Source organism: Canis lupus, chromosome 6 (assembly GCF_011100685.1).
Source record: "Canis lupus familiaris isolate Mischka breed German Shepherd chromosome 6, alternate assembly UU_Cfam_GSD_1.0, whole genome shotgun sequence".
Lineage (NCBI taxonomy): Eukaryota > Metazoa > Chordata > Mammalia > Carnivora > Canidae > Canis > Canis lupus.
Window position 1 is genome coordinate 5,619,532 of NC_049227.1, and position 23,496 is coordinate 5,643,027.

General features: G+C 55.9%; 2 protein-coding genes across 2 annotated transcripts in view; one reads left to right on the forward strand and one right to left on the reverse strand.

Annotated features, from left to right (window-relative positions):
* LOC607692 (general transcription factor II-I repeat domain-containing protein 2) overlaps positions 1–358 on the forward strand; it is a 66,729-nt gene extending 66,371 nt beyond the window's left edge. The window contains exon 16 of the mRNA XM_038539046.1: positions 98–358. Within this exon, the coding sequence (XP_038394974.1) occupies positions 98–300 (203 nt within the window). The 3' untranslated portion in view covers positions 301–358. The remainder of the gene's footprint in view (positions 1–97) is intronic.
* NCF1 (neutrophil cytosolic factor 1) lies at positions 349–17,621 on the reverse strand. Its single transcript, XM_038539053.1, has 11 exons — positions 17,503–17,621; positions 12,634–12,714; positions 9,244–9,319; positions 8,947–9,112; positions 7,853–7,908; positions 5,573–5,695; positions 4,997–5,104; positions 3,988–4,105; positions 2,676–2,783; positions 2,126–2,271; positions 349–1,482 (listed from the first exon to the last, which is right to left on the reverse strand). The coding sequence occupies exons 1-11, from the start codon at positions 17,572–17,574 to the stop codon at positions 1,361–1,363; spliced, it is 1,176 nt and encodes a 391-aa protein (XP_038394981.1). The 5' UTR covers positions 17,575–17,621; the 3' UTR covers positions 349–1,360.
* Positions 17,622–23,496: the final 5,875 nt, after the last annotated feature.

The following is a 23,496-nucleotide window of genomic DNA, read 5'->3' on the forward strand; positions in this document are numbered from 1 at the left end:
AAGCCTGACTCCACCTCCCAGCTCTGTCATATTACCCTAAAAAAATTGCTTATGTTTTCTGAGGCTTGGTTTCCTCCTCCATAAACCTACCTGACAGGGTTGTTCTCAGAACCAGAAACAATGAAAGAAAGAGCCCAGCATTATGCCCGGCCTCAAGAAAACTGGCTACAGTGTGTGTGTAACTCAGACGCAGCATTTCCAGAAGCCAATGGAGAGTGCTGGGCGGGCATGCAACAGGGACCAGCACAAGGCCATCTCCAGGGGACCAGAAATACAGAAAAATGTGAAGAAAACATTTGATCAGGACTTTAGCTTGGAAAAAACAATGAAACTAAAAATTAAACAAGATTTTATCTTACACAGTTTTTTATTTTAATTGCAACTGAACAAGCAAAGGGGTTGGGATTCGCAGTGGTTAATTCTCCCACAGCTTTGCATGATAGCACTTGATGGGCTGGACTTTTCCAGCAAACCAAGTCTGCAAAAATGCAAATAAAGGGCCCAGTGACCTTCTCAAGGTCTCTTTCAGTTGTTGTGACCCTCAAGTTGTTCTCTTGAGAAGCATCAGCCCCCCCTCCAAGGGACCAGCCTCTCCCATCCTCTTGTGCCACCTCCCATACAGGAGGGGCAGCTGCCTTCTTGATAAGCGGCTGCTTTTGTAAGATTTGCAGCTCCGGGCTGCACCCTGGTGTCTTTGCATTTTGCAAAAGATCCACCAGCAAAGACTTTGAGGCCAAAGGCTGGCAGCAGTTGCTTGTGGGGGCGATGAGGGTCTGTTCATCAATGAATAATTGCTTTCTGGTACAACCTCCTAACTGGGCAGCCTTTCAGTGAATAAATCAGAGGTGCTCCCTCCGTATACCTAAATTACCAATTTTCTTTGTCACCGAACTAAGGTGCACACCCTGCACACTGTGGCACCCTTCTTTAGGACTCTTCTGCAGTGGTACCAAAGTTTTAGCAGGCAGCTTCTGTCCAAACAGCCAGCAGTGGGGGGGGCAGGGGGGAACGGGTGCACTTGGCCCCGTGCAAACTTAGTCTCGGCCAAGGCCAGGGCAGAGTGCAACCGGACCTTGGTTCTTGCAACTTCCCCCAACCTCCCGCCCCAGCAGAACTCACAGCCTTCAGTTCTTATTTTATAAATATCCCCAAAGGACGTGCCCAGCCCAGCCCGCCCGGCTGCTCTGCAGAGCCTCTGTCCACTCCAAACAGCATTTACTATGAGCGGCCGAGCCGTTAGGTGGGGCGGGGCCGGGGCTGCCAGAGGCATCCAGACCTCCGGATCTATACACGTATATACAGGGATGGGACCCGACAGGGCGGAGGGGCTAGGACGCCATCTAGGGGAGGCGACCCGGCCTCAGACGGAAGACGCCAGCTTCCGCTTGGTGCTCTCGCTGCATCGGTGCAGGATAAGGTCTGCGCTGGGCCGCGGGGGCACCGCGGGCTGTGGCTTCGCGGGCTGGGTCGCTGGCTGCTCCTCTGCGGCGGAAAGCGCGGCCGGGTGAGAGGCCCCGCCCCGTCTTCCAGGCCCCGCCCCAGGCAGCCCCGCCCCCAGGCCGCTGCGGGCTCTCCCCGCGCGGGCTCCCTGGGCTTTGCGGCCAGGACTGCTCCTGGCCCCGCCCCGGCCCCGCCCCACCCAGGCCCCGCCCCACCCAGGCCCCCCCATCCAGGCCCCACCCCCAGGCCGCTGCAGGCTCTCACCGCACGGGCTCCCTGGGCTTTGCTGCCAGGACTGCCCCTGGCCCCGCCCCACCCAGGCCCCGCCCCACCCGGGCCCCGCCCCACCCAGGCCCCGTCCCCAGGCCGCGGCGGGCTCTCACCGCGCGGGCTCCCTGGGCTTTGCGGCCAGGACTGCCCCGGGCCCCGCCCCACCCGGGCCCCGCCCCACCCGGGCCCCGCCCCACCCGGGCCCCGCCCCACCCGGGCCCCGCCCCACCCGGGCCCCGCCCCACCCGGGCCCCGCCCCACCCGGGCCCCGTCCCCAGGCCGCCGCGGGCTCTCACCGCGCGGGCTCCCTGGGCTTTGCTGCCAGGACTGCCCCTGGCCCCGCCCCACCCAGGCCCCGCCCCACCCGGGCCCCGCCCCACCCAGGCCCCGTCCCCAGGCCGCCGCGGGCTCTCACCGCGCGGGCTCCCCGGGCTCCGCGGTCCGGGCCGCGCCTGACGGCGGCGCTGCTGCAGAAAACGGACGCTGTTGCGCCGATAGGTGTCCTGGCTGAGGCGCTTCCGCGATCGCTGGTGGATGCTGTGCGCGTTGCGGATGGACGACCTGGGCCCAGCGGGACGGGGGCGTTGCTCAGCGCCTGGCTATCCCCGCCGCGCCCGTGTCCCCTGCCTGCGGGGACTCGCAAGACCGGCCCTGGGGTCTTGGGGAGCGGGGCAGGCGTGCAGCTGCCCCGCAACAACGCGGACTTCTGCCGGGCGGCAGAGCCCAGGCCCGGGTCCCACGCCCCTCGCCAGGCTGAGCCCGGCCCCTCCCCAGGAAGCCCTCTGACCTGCCGCAGTCGTCACGGCCGCCCCCAAGGCCCCCTCACACCCCTGCGTTCCCTCCGCCCCGCGCCAGCCCCGCCCCCCGCCCCCAGCACTGCCAGTCCAGGGCCTGGGCCCACAGAGGGGCCGTGGTACACCCTCGTGGTACCCTCAGCCCCTTCCAGCCTGGGGACCCTCGCTCACCTGCGGGGCGGGGCCCCTCGGCTCTTGATCTGGCGATGCGCCTGGGCAGCATCCTGCCCGGACTTCTGTAGGTACATGGATGGGAAGTAGCCGGTGATGTCGTCTTTCCTGCAACAGAGGCAGTCCTTGAAGCCCTGGCGGTCACACGGGGAGTAGGGGCCTCAGATGAGGGGGGCTCAGAGATCCCTCTAAACAGTGGGGGTTAAGGCAGCTGGAACTGGGAGACGCCCATAAGCCTGGCTGACACCAGACCCTGTCCCTCTGGGCCTCAGTTCTTCCATCCAAGCAACATAGGCCCCCTCAGCCACGATGTTGGTGGTGCTAGGAAGTTAGCAGGTCCAACTTGACCCTGGGGACATGTGTTTGCAGTAAAACATTTGCAACAGGGTGTTTATCAGGGTTTTTTTTTTTTTCCCTTTACAGCCACTGCTTTCTGTGTCTAAAATACCTTTGCCTACCTCCGGGTCACCAAGTTCCCCTATGCTTTCTTCCGAAAGCTCTTTAGTTTGGGGTTTTGTGCTTGGTCAAATCCATGACACATCCTGAAGAAATATGCATGGTGTGAGGTAGGGGTCTATGAGACTTCCCTCCATGTGGATACCCACTGGTTCCAGTTTCCAGCACCACTTGTTGAAAAGACTTTTCTCTCCATTCTCACTACTCTAATTTGGGAGAAAAAACTTGGCATATTACAAAGCATGCTTGGTAAAACTCTGATTCTTCTTGGCTTGTGGGAAAATCACAGGCAGATTCTCAGGGGTGCAGGATGGGCAGTTAAATCAAGTGAGAGTCAAAAAGGTTGAGAATTCCTGCCTCTGAGCCCCCAGCCCAGAGCCAAGCTGATGGCAGATGTTTTGGCCACAAGCTCACTGGGACTGAGAGGGTGTACAAGGACCGGGGGAGGCCCAGCAGGTCCAAGGAGATGGCTCTAGAAGCCACCAGGGTTCTGCTTTGCCCAAGAGGAACAACCAGATAAGAATCAATTACAACAAAAGATTTAAAAGGAGAAGGGATGACAGTTCTCAAATAGAATAATTAACACAAAAATTAACTGTGTTGTAGAAGGAATAATAGATGGCGAAGTGACCCCAAATCACAAAGGAAAAAGGTACCCACTCAGGCAAGGATACTGAACCCTGAGAGACAGGTTGTGGTGGGATCTGCTGATCTGCTGATCTGCTACCAAAGTAGAAACTGAGTCCAGAGAGAGGTGGTGGTCTACCCAGAGCCACACCCGGGGTCAGCACTGAGCCCAAACACACCATGCCCCAGGCCGGGGCTGACACTCAGGGTGGGAGGGGCACTCTCCTACCTGACGACCCACCAACCATCCAGGAGCTTATGAATGACTTCGATGGCTTCGCCTTCCTGCAGGGACATTTCATCCTCCATCTCGGCAGTATAGGCTTTGATGGTGACATAGGGCTCACCTGGTCGGCCGTGGGGACAGGAGTGTGGTGTGATGGTCCGCCCGGCACTGGCCTGCCTCCCTTCCCCTTCTCTTCTTTCTGAGCCTGAGGCTTCCTCCAGCTAGAGCCCAGGACCACCCTCCTCCCTGCCTGCTCCTTGCTGGCCTCCCTCTGCAGGCTCCTGCCACCCACTCGTGGGGCACCCTGGAGGGAGCCTGAGGCTGTCTGAGGGGCAGAGCCTTGGTTGGGGGCTTGAGGCCGTGGACGCAGGCACAGGGGAGGAAGGTCCCAGCAGGGCAGGGACACTGACCACCCAGGGGAGCCCGCCCATCCCACTCCCACCATCCACACCAGGGTCCAGGCACCTAAACAGGAGGAGTGGCCAGACAAGGGGTTCAGGTGTAGAGCACCCATCCATGTGGCACCTGAGCCACTTGACTGCAGCGTGTGTACACACCGTTTCCAGTTTTTCCAGAGATGCCATAAGCCCGCAGACAATTGTGAAATCTCTCCATTGTAATTTATGGGCAATCAACTCTAATTTATTTCGACCTCCACGTGAGCCCCATCGAGGGGACCTGGGGACTGACTGCCAGTTCTCCGCTTCCAGTCAGCGAGGATTCCTCCGCCTCCAGGCAGTGCTCCTTCCTGAACCTCATACGGCCCGGAGGGACCCCTACGTATCTCAGGCGGACCTCATCGCCCACGCCTCTACTCTACCTCCTGGTTCTCTGTCCTGACCAAGGGCATCACCTGCTACCTGGGCCCCTCAAGCCAGACTATGGAGTCTCTACCCTGACTCCACTGCCCAGCCCACAACCATATCCAACCCCAAAGTGGCCACTTCTCAATATCTCAGGGCCCCTCCAGTCCCTTCCCCCACATCCTATGGCCAAGGAGGGCAAGTGGCACCTTCGTAGTTGGGCTCTGGGTCCTCTGCCTCATCAGGACTGTCCAAGGGCTCCAAGTAGGACGCCGGGACCCAACCTCGCTTTGTCTTCGTTTGGCAGAACCACCAGCCTGGGTGGGGAAGTGGGGGGTGATGCAGTAAGTCTGGGCGGGCCTTGAAGCCTGCGGCAGCCACCAGGGTGGTAAGGACTCCCAGACAAGGACACACAGACATCCACCACTGCGATTCAGAAATGTCACCTTCACACACTCCACGCCAAAATCACATACAGACACACACACAAGGCCCAGGATTTCAGCTCAGAAGCTGCTTCCCACACGTCATGCCCAGAAGCTGGCCTGGCCACTGGGACATAATCCGGAGATGCACAGATGCCCGCAGTCTCCCCGCGGCGGGGGGGGGGGGGGTGCACCAGAATGGGGAGGACAGAAGGGGACCCCCCGAAGGAGCCACAGCCCATAGGGGACGGGGTGGGGAGGGAGCCCGAGGCTGTCTGAGGGGCAGAGCCTTGGCTGGGGGCTTGAGGCCTTGGACGCAGGCACAGGGGAGGAAGGCCCCAGCAGGGCAGGGACACTGACCACTCTCGCTCTTCTCCACGACGTCCACCACGTCACCCGTGGCCAGAGCCATCTGGGAGCTCGAGGTCTTCTCGAAGTCAGCAATGGCACGGTACGTCTGCAGGATGATGGGGCCTGTGATGTCTGGACGGAGGGAGGGCAGGGTCAGTGGACAGTGAGGGGATGGGCTGCCTCCTCCCGGCAGTCCCCCGCTCAGGCTTCCAGACTGGCACTGGGTTCCCATCTCCACCCAGCCAGGCGCACGGGAGGTGGACGCCCCCTGCCAATGAGAAAGCAGCAGAGACAAGCTCGTCTTCACAGCCCTGCATTTATTGAGCACCTAGTGTGTTCCAGACACTAGTCATGCACCTTACACATGCTCCTTCTCACTTGATGAGGTTAGGGAGCAGCCCTCCTGGACCTTAATGTGCACACAAATCATCCAGGGATCCCGCTGGAAGGCAGGTTCTGATTCCAGAGGTCTGCAGTGGGACCTGAGCATCTTCATGTCTAACCAGCCCCCAGGTCATGCAACTGCATGTTATGTACTGAAATACATCTTTTCCCCTCCCCCCAAATTCCCATGTTGAAGCCCTAAGCCCCAGTACCTTAGAATCTGTATTTGGAGTTAGAGCCTTTAAGGAGGTCATAAGGGTGGGGCCCTCACCCCATAGGACTGGTGTCCTCATAGGATGAGGAGGAGACACCAGCAGGAGTACGTGCACAGGGGAAGGCCATGTGTGGGCACAGCAAGGAGGCAGCCGTCTGCACACCACGGAGATGCCTCCACAGAGCCAACCCTGCCTACACCCTGATCACAGACTCCCAGCCTCCAGAACTGTGAGAAAATACATTTCTGCTGTTTAAACCCCCACCCCCAGTCTGTGGTTGTTGTATGGTGGCCCACACAGACTAAGACACTGCTGGTCCCTGGACCACACTGACTGGCCCATGGCACCCGTCCCGGCATCCCACTGACTGGTTGAGATCCTGTTCCACCTTTCATGTCTGTGTGGCCCTTGACCTGAGTTTCTTTTTTCTTTTCTTTTTTTTTAAGATTTTATTTATTTATTCATGAGAGACACACAGAGAGAGTCAGAGACACAGGCAGAGGGAGAAGCAGGCTCCACGCAGGGAGCTTGATGTGGGACTCGATCCTGGGACTCCAGGATCACACCCTGGGCCAAAGGCAGACGCTCAACCGCTGAGCCACCCAGACGTCCCATTGACCTGAGTTTCACCTTAAATCAAGCCTCAGTGTGTCCAGCTGTAAAATGGGGATAATAGCACTCTGGTCCCTACTTCATATTGTTATAGAGATAATTGCATGTGTTAATACATGCAAGACATTAAAATAGTGTCTGGGAGCACCTGGGGGGGCTCAGTAGGTTGAGCATCTGCCTTCAGCTCCGGTCATGATCCTGGGTCCTAGGATAGAGCCCCATGTCAGGCTCCCTGCTCAGTAGGGAGCCTGCTTCTCCCTCTTACCACTGCTCCCTCTGCTTCTCCTCCACACCACTCGTGTTCTCACTTGCTCTGCTCTCTCTCAAATAAATAAATAAAGGAATCTTAAATGAATGAATAAATAAATAAATAAATAAATAGTGCCTGGGACAGAGTAAGTTCTCGATAAATGTCAGGTTGTATTATTAACAATTATCATGCAATACAGATCAGATACTGTCAGGCCTCTGGGTGACCCCTGATGACCACCTTCACCCCCAGACCTGTCTATTCAGTCAGCCAGGACACCCCTGGCTATAGGGAGCTGGGATCATGCTGGGCTCTGCAGCTTCAGACATGAGCTCTGAAAGCTTCACTGTCCAGTGGCCGCCCCCCCCCAGGTCCCCAGGCTTTAGTGCAGCCACTGAGGACCCCCTGCCCTGGCCTTGGCTGCACAGCCTCTGCTCAGGAATCCCGATCAGCTGAGTGAAGTAAGTCAGTCGGAGAAGGACAAACATTATATGTTCTCATTCATTTGGGGAATATAAATAATAGTGAAAGGGAAAATAAGGGAAGGGAGAAGAAATGTGTGGGAAATATCAGAAAGGGAGACAGAACGTAAAGACTGCTAACTCTGGGAAACGAACTAGGGGTGGTAGAAGGGGAGGAGGGCGGGGGGTGGGAGTGAATGGGTGACGGGCACTGGGTGTTATTCTGTATGTTAGTAAATTGAACACCAATAAAAAAAATAAAAAATAAAAAAAATAAAAAAATAAAAAAAATAAAAAAAAAAAGGAATCCCGATCATGTCCCCAGCCCCCACAGGGTGACCTACAGCTAGCTGCCCCCACCTCTCACCCGTGACACTGCTCTTGCCGTCTTTGGGCACCAAGTAGGTCTCTGGCTTTTTCACCCTACGGGAAAGAAGAATCTGGGTGAGGCGCTCAGCTTCCTGCGGGGCGCGCAGAAGCTCCAGGCAGACCTACAGAAGAACTTCCCAGAAGAAAAAGGAACCTGGGATGTGGGGGTCACTGCTGGGGGAAGGGAGCAATGGGACTGACAAAGAAAGCACCCCCCGCCCCAGCCACCTGGGGACCCAAGGAAGGAACCAAGTGCTGAAGAGAACACTCTGGTCTGGGAAAGCCTCCTGTTACTTTGGAGGCTAGCTCCCTTCTGGGGCCTCAGGGGTATGGCCAACGGGAGTGGGCATCCCTGCCACCCAGGCCATGGGAGCCGTGCCACCCGGCACCGGGCCAGGGGTGGGCTCAGGGGCCAGCCCACTCAGGCCGAAGCACTGGTGTCTGTCCGCGGTGGCCTGTCCTCCAGGCCCCACTCGTACTCTGTACTCAGTGAACAGAGAGGGACACAGAGAGGAACCTTCTGCAGCCAGCCTCCAGCAGGACAACACATTCCCCCTGAGACCTCACTCAGCTTCTCAGATGCTTTCCATGCTGGGCCCTGGACCAACGGGCAGGCAGACAATGAGGTGACAAAGCGGAGGTGTGCTGCGCTCAACACCTGCCACCAACACCCCACCCCACCCCGCCAGCCCGGCTGGGGCTCCGCGCTTCACAGTTTGGAAGCACTCTCCACAGCACCCATTACGACATCTGGCCCTTACCACCCGGTACAGGTGGGGAACCTGCTTTCAGAAGGCAGGGTGAGGACAAGGACCTAGGATCTCAGACTCCCAGCCCACAGAGCCTCCCCCGAGGTTCAGGGGCTCCAGGTGGAGACTTGGCAGGGATGCTGTGGAGGGGGTTCCAAGTTACATGGGCCAGAGTCGGAATCCTGCCTCCTTCTCTTTGGGGCTGTGTGACTTTGGGCGAGTCGCCTCCCCTCTGAGCTTTAGTCATCGGTAACACGGGGGACGCCCTGCACCCCCTCCCCAGGCCGAGCTCACCACCCCCTTCCCTCTCCCGCTTCGGGGACAGAATGAGGGGGCCACTCACTGGCTGTCCGTGGGAAGCTTGAGGTCGTCGGGGCGCACTCTAAAGAAGTCGAGGAGTTGGGGGCAGCGGGAGATCTTGACAGGCAGACCCATGAGCGTGTTGTAGTACTCGGTGAGCGTGCCCTGGCGACTCTCGGCCGCCCGCTGCCCATCGAACCACCGCGGGGCTGGCCGGGCCGGGGAGGGACACCGAGAAGCCATGAGCATTGTCCCAGGTCACGACCCAGAGGGGATGGGGGTGGAGGGGCAGCTCGCAGGGCAGGTGAGGGGATCCAGGACGGGCCACCCTGCTCCTCACCTGGCAGGTGCGGGATGATCCTGTTCTCTGGGTTGATGTCCCCTGCCTCGATAGGAAACATTTCCTTTAACATTTTCTAGACACAAAAGAAAGGATTGAGGAAGATCCTTTATTACAACCTCATAAAAGCACAGGGTTGGAAACAACGCTCCTGATCCCTTGGGCTGGTGCCATCCTTGGCTCTCTCTTTCTCTCTCCTCCTACATTCCCGCCAGCAAGTCCTTCTGGTTCCAGTCCTAGAATTTATCCAGAATCTAACTCTTCTCACTACCCACACAGCCCCCACCTCGGGCTGTGCTTCCTCCGAGCCCGGGTTACCACAACAACCTTTCACCTTTGTCTTCAGTCCAGCACCATCTTCACATTCAAATTGGATCCTGTCTCTCCTCTGCTCAGAACCCCTCCCTGCCTCTAAGCTCACTCAGAATGGAAGCCAAAGGCTCCACGTTAGTCTACAAGGCTGTGCAGACCAGACCCATCCTGCCTGCCTCACTCACCTCCTCTGCCACCACCCTCTTCTCGCTTGTTCACTCTGCTCCAATCATCCCCGAATACTCCAGGCCTGCTCCAGCCCCAGGGCCTTTGCACTTGCTCTTCCCATTCTTCCCTATATTTGTTAATAGCACTTCCTCTCTCTTTCTCCTTCTACAAGACTTTGCTGGGATGTCTGGGTGGCTCAGCGGTTGAGCATCTCCCTTTGGCTCAGGGCATGATCCCGGGATCCTGGGATCGAGTCCCACATCGGGCTTTCTTCAAGGAGCCTGTTTCTCCCTCTGCCTGTGTCTCTGCCTCTCTCTATGTGTCATTCATGAATGGTTAAATAAGATCTTTAAAAAAAAAAAAAAAAGACTGTTCAGATATTACCCATCAGTGAAATCTCCGTGACAATTTCCCCTCCTTACTCAGTCCTCCCGTCTACCTCCTCATACTGATTAATTTTTTCCATAGTTCAAATAACTGCCTAACAGACTATATAAGTTACTTACGTTTTATTTGTCTGTTATCCTGACTCCTCTACTAGAATTTAAGATCCACAAGGGAGGGCAAGGACTCGCATCTTTTTTATGCCCTTGTCCCCTTCCGAGCATCTCCCACGCACCAAGTAGAACGCACCTGGCACTTAGTAGGTGCTTGATCAATAGTTGTTGAATGAATGAGTTCACCAATTAGCAAAAGGGGCTAATCCGACAATGGAACAACCCAGAACAGTGTAAAGAGGAGAGATGGAGCCGTGCACATATCAGCATGAACAGGTCTCAAAAACTGACCTAATGACAGTAACAAGGCAGAGAAGGAGGCAGCCAGCATACTGAGGACTTCTAGAAAGGCTGTGGAAAATGCATGCTTAACACGATTGCATCTTGTGCTTGGACTTGTGTGTGTGCGCGTGCATAGGTGTGCATGCAGTGCCCCAGGGCTGGAGCTGACACAATTGCATGGGATAAAGGGAGCTTTCTACTTCCTTTGTAGTGTTTTATTCCTTTATCTTAAAAAAGCCTTTTGGGAGGCCTGGTCGGCTCAGTCAATGAAGCAGGTGACTCTTGATCTCAGGGTTGTGAGTTCAAGCCCCACGTTGGGTGTAGAGCTGACATAAAAACAAAACAAAGGATCCCTGGGTGGCGCAGCGGTTTAGCGCCTGCCTTTGGCCCAGGGCGCGATCCTGGAGACCTGGGATCGAATCCCACATCGGGCTCCCGGTGCATGGAGCCTGCTTCTCCCTCTGCCTATGTCTCTGCCTCTCTCTCTCTCTCTCTGTGTGTGTGTGACTATCATAAATAAATAAAAAATTTTTAAAAATTAAAAAAAAAAACAACTAAACAAAGCCTCCTAGCAAACAGCATAGTGACATCAATTGTGATTCAGAGTCCTAGGTGTGTAGGGCTGCTTATAGTCTTCTTCATGTTTATCTGCATTTTGTTTTTATTTACTCATTTACCTAATTTTTTTTTTTAAGTAGCCCCCACGCCCAGCATGGAACCCAACTCGGGACATGAACTTAAGACCCTGTGATCAAGACCTGAGCTGAGATCGAGTCAGATGCTTAATGAATGGACTGAGCCACCCAGGCTCCTGGCTGGCTCAGTCAGTAGAGCATGAGACTCTCGAAGTTGTGGTTGTGAGTTTGAGCCCCATGTTGGATATAGAGACTACTTAAAAATTTTATGGGAGAAGTGCAGGAAGGCACGCCACTCCAGGACTCACTACCCTGCTTACAGAGGCCTTTGTGGATGGACCCTCCATCCACATTCTGTCTCAGACCAAGACCCACCAAAAGCCACACTCTGCACACTATGCTCCCCAATGACCATCTCTATTGTGTCTGGCCTGGGGAACCCCATGGGGTTTTAGAGCCTGTGGGAATCTCATTCAATCTGGCTGACAGCAGGTGCCCACAAAGCAAGAGAACCTGAATCCTGGGGTGTCAGGATCACCACCCTGCCTTCTCACCTGCCCAGGGTCCTCATTGGGCCAGTGACCATGAGTCAAAGAGCAGGCTCTTGGGATGACAACCTGGTGGTGACACTAACCAGGCTGTCCCCTGCAAGGACAGAGGAGGCACGGCCCTTAACATCCCCTGAAGTTTATCTTGAATGGGGACAGGGTCTCTGTGTGGGAGGATGAAACTATCCTGGAGCTGGAGCATAGTGACGGTTGCAAGACATTGGGAATGTATCTCATGCCACTGAACTGTGTGCTTAAAATGCTAAATTCGTGTTATGTGTATTTTGTCCCATTTAAACATACTTTAAGGAAATCTTACCATATGCAACGATGCAAATGGAACTAAAGGGTATTATGCTAAGTGAAGTAAGTCAGAGAAAGGCAATTGTCATGTGATCTTACTCATGTGTGAATTTAAGAAACAAAACAGTATCATAGGGGGAGGGAGGGAAAAATAAAACAAGATGGAATCAGAGAGGGAGACAAGCCATAAGAGACTCTCAACTCTATGAAACAAATAGGGTCACTGGAGGGGCGGGAGGGGGGCATGGGGTAACCGGGTGATGGGCATTGAGCAGGGCACAGGATGGAATGAGCACTCGGGTGTGATACGCGACTGATGAATCACTGAACTCTACCTCTGAAATTAATAATACACTATGTTAATGAATTGAATTTAAATTAAAAATAAAACGTACTTTAAGGAAAATGTCCTTTTAAGTTGAGAAGTAAATAACGTCCCCTCCCCCTCAGCTGTGGGCTGGAGCGCCCTGGGCTCCCCACCTGCTGGCCAGCACCCGGGCCACCCGCCCTCCAAGGGCACAGCTGGGCCCGCTGCGCAGTGTCCTCCCTGGGCACCCGCCCTCCTGGCCGCGCCCCGCGCCGCCCCGCGCACCCCCCCCCCCCCCAGCACCGCCGGGGCCGGCCCGCACTCGCACCCGCACTCACGTGGAACTCGTAGATCTCGGTGAAGCGCCGGTAGACCACCTTCTCCGACAGGTCGTGCCACTTCACCAGAAACATGTAGACCTGGGGGGCCGGGCGGGGGACCCCGTCAGGGGGAGGGCGCGCCGCGAGGGGCCGCGGCTTCACGGAGCCCAGCGCAGCCCAGCTCCTGCCGCAGCTCCAGCTCCTGCTGCAGCTCGGGACCCAGGGCCCGACGCCCAGCGGCCCCCAAATCGGCTCAAGCTCCCGGTCCGTAAGGGGCGGCGGGAGGCCGGGCTGCGGCTCCCGGGGCTGGAGGGAGAGCGAGGCCGCTCAGCCCGGGGACCAGCTCTGCCGACCCACCGGAGGGCCCGCAGTGGTTGTGCGGGGCCCCGGGGGCTCAGCCGGTGAAGAGCATCGACTCTTGGGTTCGGCGCAGCCCGTGACCCCGGGGTGCTGAGGTCCAGCCCCACGGCCCCCCACACTCAGCAGGGAGTCTGCTTGAGACTCTGTCCCTCTCCCTCTGCCCCTCCTGCTTGTGTGCGCTCTAACAAATCGTTTTTTTAAATATTTTATTCATTTATTTATTCATGAGAGACAGAGAGAGGCAGAGACACAGGCAGAGGGAGGAGCAGGCTCCGTGCAGGGAGCCCGATGTGGGACTCGATCCCAGGATCCCGGGATCACGCCCTGAGCCAAAGGCCCGTGCTCAACCGGGAGCCACCCGGCCGCCCCTCCCTCTAACAAATCTTTAAAAATATGTATTTATTGGTTGTATGTTGGTTGCACGATTCTGATCACTAAAAACCGTTGAATTGTACACTTTATATAGGTGAATTATATCTCAGTGAAGCCATTATTAGAAAGAGAAAAAATACAAACTTGGTAAGGAAAACCAAGATAGAGCCAGGAGAATTCTACTGAGCCACAAAACGGAACAAATCACTGACAGGTGCATCCACACGGATGAAGCTCAAAAGCATTATGCTGAGTGGAAGAAGCCAGATACATGGTAGGATTCCTTTTCTATGACGTTCTAGAGCAAGTGCAACCAAGTAAAGGGGGAAAAATCAGAACAGTGGTAGCCTCTGGGGGTTGGTGGAGGGAGGGGACCTGGGGCAATGGTAATCTACGTCTTGATGAGGGTTATGTAGGGACATGTACCATCGAAATTCAGCAAATGTACCTCTAAGACTTGTGGATTTCATTTTATATTAATTTTACAGTGAAAGAAAAAAATAGGGGCACCTGGCCAGCTCAGGGGAGCATGCAAAAATATATACCACAATATTTAAAACAACAATTGTATACTAGTGGTGTGTGAACAAAAAAACCTCAGTGGAATAGGATACAAAATCTAGAAATATATCCAAGTACACATGGAAATTTAAAATATGATAAAAGTGGTATTTCAAACTACAGGAGTAAAAGTGAGCTTTTAGTTTCTCCTTTTTTAAGATTTTATTTTATTACTTTTAAAAAAGATTTTATTTATTTGTTTGACAGAGCACAAGCAGGGGGAGCAGCAGAGGGAGAAGCAAGCTCCCCCACTGAGCAGGGAGCCCGACGTGGGGCTCCACCCCAGGACCCCAAGATCATGACCTGAGCTGAAGGCAGATACTTAACTGCCCAACCATCCAGGTGCCCCTGAAGTTTTATTTATTTAAGTAGTCTCTATGTCCCATGTGGGACTCAAACTCACAACTCCAAGATCAAGAGTCACATGCTCTACATACTGAACCAGCCAGGCACCCAAGAAAATTATATTTTTCCTTCCTTCCTCCTTCCTTCCTTCCTTCCTTCCTTCCTTCCTTCCTTCCTTCCTTCCTTCCTTCCTTCTTTCTTAAAGATTTTGTTTTTAGGGGCGCCTGGGTGGCTCAGTCAGTTAAGCTTCCAACTCTTGATTTTGGCTCAGGTCATGATCTCAGGGTCGTGAGATGGAGTCCTTATCAGACTCCACACTCAGTATGGAATCTACTTGAGATTCTCTCCCTCTCCCCCTGCCCCCTGATCATGTGCTCTCTCTCTTAAATTAAAAAATAAAAATTAAAATATGTTATTTTTAAGCAATCTCTACACCCAATGTGGGGCTTGAACTCACAACCCCAAGATCAAGAGTCTCATGCTCCATGGACTGAGCCAACCAGGTGGCTCTGTGTACCCTCCCACCCCCCCATCCCCCTGCTGCCCACCTCTCTCTCTATCTTTGCAAAGAGAAATATAGGAAAGATAAACCAAAATGAGTCTTTGAGCATATCTTTTTGTAAAGTTTTGATGTTGGATCATTTCATTTTTTAAAAAGATTTTATTTATTTATTTGTGAGAGACACAGAGAGAGAGGCAGAGACACAGGCAGAGGGAGAAGCCAGCCCCATGCAGGGAGCCCAACGTGGGACTCGATCCCGGGACTCCAGGATGACACCCTGGGCTGAAGGCGGCGCTAAATCGCTGAGCCACCATCAGGGCTGCCTGATGTTGGATCATTTCAAACATGTTAATATATTACATATTTAAAAATAAAATTAGATCAACAAGGATTTTTTTTAAGACTTTAAATTGGAAACAAATGAAAACAAATGAACTTCACTATCGAATGGGTCACAACCATATTAAAGAAAACTGGAAAAGGAAAAAAAAATCCAAGTAACTTTTACAGTATTTCTACCCTCAATCCAAAAGGAGAAAAAGAAAAAAAAAAACCTGCAAAGAAAACTTAGAATTGACTTCATAGGTTTGTAGGCTGATTGTTCATGATGGCGCGGAAGCCGTCATTGTGATAAAACAAGCTCATGTGGTTTGCAGGACCGAGCAAAGGGGTACAGCTGTTAATCTAGTGGGCGCCAGGGTTCTCGTGGAGAGACGGGCTCTGCAAACATAAAGCAGAGTAACGAGAATGAGATGGAATCGCTCTTTCCCCGAGTCTGAAAGGACCTCAGAGGCAATGAGCCACACTCAGCGTTGAGATCTAGGGTTCTGACACCGCCCCCCACTGCAAAGAAACAGAGGTCCTTAGTGCAGTGGTCGAGTCCAGGGCTCGGGCTGGGAAGCAGCAGGTCAGCTGGAGCGTCTCGTTCCAGAAGTTAAGAATGTGCTCAGAGAATGCCAGGCTATGTCCAAAGAGCACAGGGAGCCAGCTTGAAGGGGCTCCCACTGGCCCCTTCCGAGACGATGGGAGCATAAGATGAGGTACGACAGTGACGGACGGTAGCCCATGGAATAAAAGAGAAATCCACACGTCCACATTGACACAAGTCAGTAGGAAGAGGGGAAGAACTTTACCGGTAAAATGTTAGCTACTAAAGGCAGAAGCAACAGTAGAGTTTAAAAATCACTATTTGACGCTCAGTATAGCAATTTGACTCAGGCAAGAGTCATCCACATACTGTGGAAGGAACAGGAGATGCATATAGTTGCGGAGAATCTCCCCGCAGGTTAATTATTCATCACAAATTAGTGATGAAATAGTAACTTTACAGTAGAGACACTTAGTGATCGAAACTAGCATCACCAACACAGGAACCAGCAAAGTCGCCTGCCGCCTGATAGGATCGGCGAGAACACAGTGTCACTTCTGGGGTAGTTCTGCCACCGGCACATGACCCCAATCTAATGAAGAAGGGTTAGACAAAACTTTTTGTAGAAGGGACATCCTACAAAACGACTGGCTCCAGCTCTTCAAAATGTCAAAGTTGAGAAGGACAAAGAAACATTAAGTCTGACCCAAGAGCACCTGGCTGGCTCAGTTGGAGGAGGGTGTGATGCTTGATCTCGGGGTCATGTGTTCGAGCCCCATGTTGGGTATAGAGATGACTTAAATAAATAAAACTTAAACAACAACAACAACAAAAAAACTGACCCAGATTAAGGAAGTCTGAAGAGTCACAATAAGTGAAATGCAGCAGGTGGTCCTGGGTTGGATCCCAAACCTGGAATATTTTTACTACAGAGGACAAGTAGGGGAACAGGTGAAATCTGAGTGAAGTCCGTGGGTTGGATAACAAGTGTTTCATCCACGTTAATTTGCTGATGTTAACATATTTGCATTGTGGTGTAAGAGAATGTCCTTGATTTTAAGAAATACACAGTAGAGAGGCGCCTGGGTGGCTCTCTTGGTTTCTGCTCAGGTCATGATCTCACGGTGGTGAGGTTGAGCCCAGGCACGCAGCGCGGGAGTCTATTTGAGATTCTCTTTGCTTCTCTCTCTCTCTCTCTCTCTCAATCTCTCTCTCTCAAATAAATAGATAAATCTTTAAAAAAATACATACATAGTAGTATTTAGGAGTAAAGAAACACAATGTCTCCCATTTGCTCTGTAATGATTCAGAAAAGTCCCATTCAGAGAGAGAAAGAGTTGGGAGTGGGGGGGAGAAGAGAGAGGGAGGGAGGGAAGAGGGGGACAGGGAAGGGGAGAGACAGGGAGTACAGATGTGGTGGCGGAGGAATGTTGGAGCTATTGGTAGTTTAAGTTCGAAATTACTTCAAAATTAAAAGTGAACAAGAAGAAAAGTCTCGGCATAGGATGCTAAAAGCGCCCTACAAACACCATACGGTTGACCAAGCAGAGTTCCTCCCTGGGCTTCCTCTGGCCTGGGGCACCCTGGGGTGGGGTGGATGTGTCTGGGCAGACACGTCCCAGCCTCCCAGGACGGGGTGGGGTGGCCGCTCGGCAGGGTCATGTAATGTAAGGGACCCCACAGCCCCCGGGGACAGATGGCTGCTCCTGGAGGAGCACTGCCTGGGAGCTGGGATGGGGAGGGCTGCGCGAGGAGCGCCCTGCAGGGGTAGGGCGCCAACAGGGGAGTCCTGGGGGGGGCGGGGGAGCCAGGAGGGCAGCCGACTGGGGCCAGGCCCCTGCCCTCCCGCCAGGGCCGGGGCGCCGGGGTGGCTACTCACGTAGTGCTGGCTGGGGACGAAGCGCTTCTCGAAGCCCAGAAGGGCGATGTGGCGGATGAAGGTGTCCCCCATGGCTGGGCTGCGGGGCCTCCCCTCCTGTGGGGCGCTCCCAGCTGGGCCTTAAATGGGGTGGAAAGAGGAAGTCACTTGGGTCTGGCAGGGCTGGGGGTGGAGGGGCAGGGAGGGCTCTGCTTCTTCTTTCACTTTCTGGGATTCCTCAGACTCCCGGCGCAGGCATGTGGCCGGGAGCCCCGGCTGTCCTCCCCAGGGTCTCTGAGCCCCCAGCGGGGGGGAGGGTGCCCATCCTTCCCTCCCTCCCTGGCCACCTGAGGACCAGCCACATGGGCTCCTCTGCTCCCTTCCTGCCAGGCTCTGCAGCTGGGGTGCCACCTGGACCACCGCCCACGTGTCCCCAACTCCCTCCCTGTCTTGATAACTTCATGCAAAATGGCAAAACTTCATGCCCCCCCAACCCTTTTGTTTGGTCCAGAGCACTGACTATAATTGACGTCCTGCCTATTCGTTGTGTGTGTTTTCACGGCGTCTCTCCTCAGCAGGAGTGAGCCCTGAGAGCCCGGGCCTGGCCTGCCCACTGGCTTGCAGAGGGCGCTGCACACGTACTTGGGTGGTGGCCGCTCGGTCCCTGAGTGAACCAGCGCCTCCGTGGGAGCAGGAGAGCACCAGGTGCATGTCCGCAGGGGGCGTAACTGGGGCCCAGTGGTGGTGGCGACAGGCTTTGAGGGGGACTCGCGTTCAGATGCTGAGCAAATGGACCCTCAGGGCTGACTGCGTTTCCTTGTGAGTGAAATGGGACCATAAGCTCTGCTGAGAGGGGACGTGGGGTGCAGAGGTGAGGGAGCCGCGTGCGAGTGGGTGAGGGGAGGGCGGGGCTGGGGCCTGTCGCTGGCGCCTAGGCCCCAGGTGGAGGCCTGGGAGCTCCGAGGTCGTGGAGCTGGTCCGGAGGTCACGGACCCAGGCAGTCTGGCTGCGGGCTCAGGTCGGCGGGGTCAGCTGGTGGCCCAGATGCACCGACTCCAAGATGGAGAGGCCACCAGCACTCTGAGCCCCGGGTCCCCCTGGACTCCCGGGGGTGAGGTGGCATCCGGCAGAGGAGCCAAAGCCTGGCATCCTGTGACTGTCGCCGTGACCGGTCGGGTTGGTGGTGGTTCTTGGTTTCGTCTATGAGATGCAGGGGTCATGCCCTCTGCTCTGAGAGGGTTGCTCAGCACGTCCCCTGTGGTCACCGGGAGGTCACCAGCGCTGGGTGCGGCCAGCCTTGCGAGGAGCTGCCGGACAGGACAGGAGGGGACAGGAGAGGAGGCGGACGGAGCACCCTTCAGCAGCTGGGACGCCGTGTGGACCACCTGTCCACGGATGAAGGCAGGGCGGCGTCCCCGGCTGGGTGCCCTCCCCGTCAGCAGGTGCTCACTCTGGGGAACGCGGCGGCCCCAGCCTGCGGGGCCACGCGGCCCTTTTCTGTGGGTGCCTTGTACTTGGGTGATGGTTAGAAAATGAGGACGAGACAGGTCGTGGTGGGCGGTTGTGCCTGGTGGCAGGGAGTTGGGGGAGGGGGCCCTGCAGCCACCAAGCGCCCGGAGCGCTGGCGTCTGCCACCCCTGGCCCGTGGTGCCGCCCCAAGTCCCCGCGGGGCCCCCAGCCCGGCTCACCTGGGCGCACGGAGGGCGGGGTGGGGGGGAATGGGGGGGAGGTGCGGCTGCGACTGCGGCCTCGGCATTTCCTTCCCTCTTCAGCGGCCTTTCCACTTTTGCGTAACAATAACAGGCCCGGCAGCCAGCGGCCAGGACAGTCGTGCTGTCACCAGCTGTCAGCTGCCACCTTGCCACTTCCCTGCAGTGGCCTCCCCAGACCGGACCTCCTCCCGGGGCACCCGCAGCCGGGCGCATCCAGGGCGCACTGCGAGCCCAAGAGAAGTCCTGCTGTCGCCGGCAGGGACTTCTGTCGCTCCCCAGGCTCAGAGCCTTTGGGAAGCCGAGAGGGGACTAAGTTTCATTTATGGGTGAGACAAGCTAGTGATCAAAGGGTTGAAAAGAAAAGAGGGGATGAGCAAAGTGAAGGAGAGGATGAACGGAGAAAAGTTTTTTTTTTTTTTTTTTTAAGCTGGGAAGATTCAAACTTTGAAAAAGTTTTAAAACTTTTATTGTGAAATATACTGAAAACAAAAGTGTACAGTTTGGTGATTATCCTAGTCCTAACAAGGAAGCCGGTATCTTGTTCCCCATCAGCAGCATATTAGAGCAGCCCAGAATGCCCCCCACTTCCCCTCATGGCGGGCAGGAGGGGCTTGCCCTGGGTCGGGAGGCCTCTGTGTTTCTGAACATCTTAGCACAAGGAGGCTGTCGGAGAGGTACTATTATTTCCCCCCACTTTGTAGATGGGAAAACTGAGGCACAGAGCGGTCTGCGGGTCGTGGCAGCTAGTAAGGGAAGGGCTGGGACTTGAACCCAGGCCGCCTGGACCCCAGGGCCATGCTCCCGACCCCTGGGCTCCCCTGCTCTGCCCTCGAACATGTGGATGATGAACCGCTGGTGATTCACGAGGGAGGAGTCGGCCCCTAGAGAGACTCTCAAGTGGGCCGCGCGGGGAGGGAGGCAGGGCTTTCCCTCCGGCCTTGTGGGCCCTCACAGCTTTCCTGCCACCGCCGGCCGCACCGCCAGGCCTTCCCCACACGGCCCGGCCGGCTAGTTCCTCCACCAGGAAACCCCCGGGCTGGGCCCTGGACACAGGCTGAGCGGGGTAGGGGTGTGGGTGGACACCGCAGCCTGGGGCCTAGGCGACCCCCCCCCCCCCCCCGCACCGCCCTCGGTCTTGTGGAGGGAGGGAATCTAGAGCTTTCCAGGACGGGGACCGTCAGCCACTGTTGGTTCTCTCCCAAGTGTGACCTAAAGGCCTCCTGCTGCCCCTCCCCGGGTGAGCACAGCCTGGATCGCAGTCCGGGATGTGCCGGGCCAGCCCTGGGCACCGGGTCCTCGAGCGGCCGCCGGCCGTAGGGGCTCCGGCTGGAGGTGGAGGCCGTGACTGCAGCAGGTGTCTGCGGGCAGAAGTCCGGGTGGCTGGAGGGCCGCTTCGGCTTCTCAGAAAACCGGACAAGGATTGGGCTCTGGCTGGGTCCGGGATGAGCCCGGAGGCCCCGTCAGAAGGGATCCGGGCGCCTGCGATGGGGAGGGCTCAGGACACACTCAGGCCCACCCCTGGGCATTTCTTCTCCCCCTGGGCCCTCGCCACCCGCTGCCTGGGCAGTGGACGCACACACACCCCTGCTTTGGACTCGGACTCCACTTCCGGTGTGTGCATGAGGGGCTTGGCCAGTCACCCCCGCCTCGGCGTCTCCACCTGGGAGGTGGCACAGACAACCGCACTTACTCCACGGGCCGTCGTGGGCATCACGTGAGGTTCAAGTGCTCAGCTTGGCAAGTGGCCTTTATCAGGTGCAGACTGGGCCCGGCCCTGAGGTCAGGAGGGCACGGCAGTGGGCCGGGTCCCCCCCCCCCCCCCCCCCCCCCCGCCTGCCTGCGGCAGGGCCCATCCCAGCTGTTGAACCCGGGCTTTGAAGGGATGGGGAGGGATTGGTACATGAACAGCAGCAGGGCCCCCCCCGCCCCCCGCTCCTGGGAGGAGTGAGAGGCTCCGACCCCCTAACCAGCACCCCCCCCCCCCCCCCCCCCCGCCCCGCAGGCTCACGTGCAGGGGCAGGGGCGTCATCTGAGGCTTTCATGACAAGGTCAGGCGCAGGACAGAATCCGAGACCAAGGGCTCCAGCCCCGGGCGGCCCCGCTGCACTGCGGCCCCGGCAGAGCGACCGTCCGATGGCGCCTCCCCCGGCCCACGGCCCGCTGACACTCCTTGCTGACTGGGCCCAGAGGCGTCGGCCACCAAAGCTATCTGAAGCTCATCAACCAACCACAAAGGATAAATCCAGCAGCAAGCTGCTACCACAGGGGATTTTGTGGTGATCTTTGAACTTGAAGCTGACTCCAGTAATGAGGAAATCAGGCCTCCAGATGCAGTCACAGGGCTGGGCTGCCATTTACAGATCTGTCTGGCCCTAGGACAGCCGGCAGGACCATGGAGTCTGTGACTTGCCAAGGGCTCAGTCCCCTGCCAACAGGTGGTGGACAAAGGTGAGAAGCGGCTGCTCCTGCCATCTTGCAGCATCGGTCTTGAATCAAGTGCCAGGCCCACTGGTCCCCTCTGAAGGCCAAGCCAACACCTGCTATGGCTTTTATGACCACACCCCATAGGCTCCTCACTCCAAGCCTGCATTTTTGGAACCCCTCGCCTACTGTACTTTATCAAAGATTTTCCCAAAAAGATCTAGACTGGTCACTCGAAGGGAGAGGAGAATTTTGGTCTGAATTCAATAGATCCTTTCAGGATGTTTCTGGGTCTTCTTAGAGCCCGTGACATCTAAACTTCTGGGATGTGGTCTTGCTTTCTGCCTCTGGTTGCGTCTACCCAATAATGTTTACTGAAATGAGTGGGGACATTCATTTCCCCCATCCAGGTCCCCTTGGGCATTGCCAAGGGCATGGTCCTTGATAAGAGTCATTATTACGGAACTTAAGATTCTAGATGAACAGAGATCACGCAACAAGTTGATGCTGTGAAATGCTTCTCAACCACCTGGTCTTGCTTCTGAGAAGGAAATCCGGCAGGAAACACCTTTACTAACTGGTATTGTATCATAGCTCACTTTCAACTTTACAGACACTTCCTTAAAATAAAACCACAAGGTATGCGTGTCTCGGGGTGGGTGGGGGGAGAAGGGGGAGGAAAAGTGACAAGACCATTGCTGATCAGAGTAATGAAGCTGGGGAAAACCACGAGCCAATCCAACCGCCTGTTATTTAACCCAGTTCCGGGGTTAAATCCAGGGTGAGGAAGCCCCTCTGGAGCAGCCAAGCTAGGTCCACCCACTGTACTTGTCACCAGGCCACCAGACCCTCAGGGACATGGGATTTCTGCAACTAGCTGCAAAAGCTTTCAAACCTGTTCTTAGAGCCAGGAAGACTGGCAGCCGCGGGGTGAGGTCCAGAAAGCCAATCACCCTTACACGTGGAAGGAAGGGTCCACCCTGCAGAGGCTGGGAAAGCAACTTTGGCGGGGGGGGGGGGGGGGGGGGGGGGTATCAATAGAAGGATGAGCAGCCCCGTTTGTGCTCATCTCGCTGGACTGGGAGGTCAAGAAGCAAAGGAAGAGCTGCTGTGCTCAAGAAAGCAGCCTACAGGCCCTCAATTCCTGGAATCCTGTCCCCTTCTTCATCTCCACCCTAGGGAGCCCAAGGCTTCTCTGAGGGAAGACATCACGCAAATACACACCCAGACACTGGGGCTCCCACTTAGGAGACACCCTTCGGTGTGTGACAATCATCTGCCCACTATTGTTAAACCAACCAAGTCCCCTGCATTTAGGACCGGGGTTGGGGTGTTTAGTACAGTCTAAAAAGGTCTGGTGTCAATCCCCTCCCCATCTTTTTCCTCCCAACACATCTTTTCAGTCTTTGGTGGTGGTGACGGTGGCACAGAAACGAGGATGCTCAGAATAACCGACCTTAGAGGGGGAAGCAGCTGCCTGTTGCGGGGAGGAGCACTACCGTGGGCACCCTGAAGGCTACTGACCAGTGCTCAAGCCTTGTCCCAGTCCCTGCCCCGGGAAGACCCCGGATGGGGGCATGATCACTACACAGTCTTTACTTCCTCCTCCATGAAGTCTCAGAGCAATTTTGGCCCGGGGCCAGAGCACACTAGACACACCTCACCTCACAGATCACAGGATCTGTGATCCTTGGAACCAGCGAGAGGTCTCTCAGGATGTGCTCCCCGCCAGCGAGGTAATGCCATCTCTCAGCGCAGACCGCCCCCCCCTCAGGGCCACCCCACCCTCCATGGCGAGGCCTCCCAAGAGTTCCAGGGAGCAAGCCTCACATTCCCCACCACTGAAGGTCCAGAGCTTGTTAGCACTTGGCCCCACTCTGCG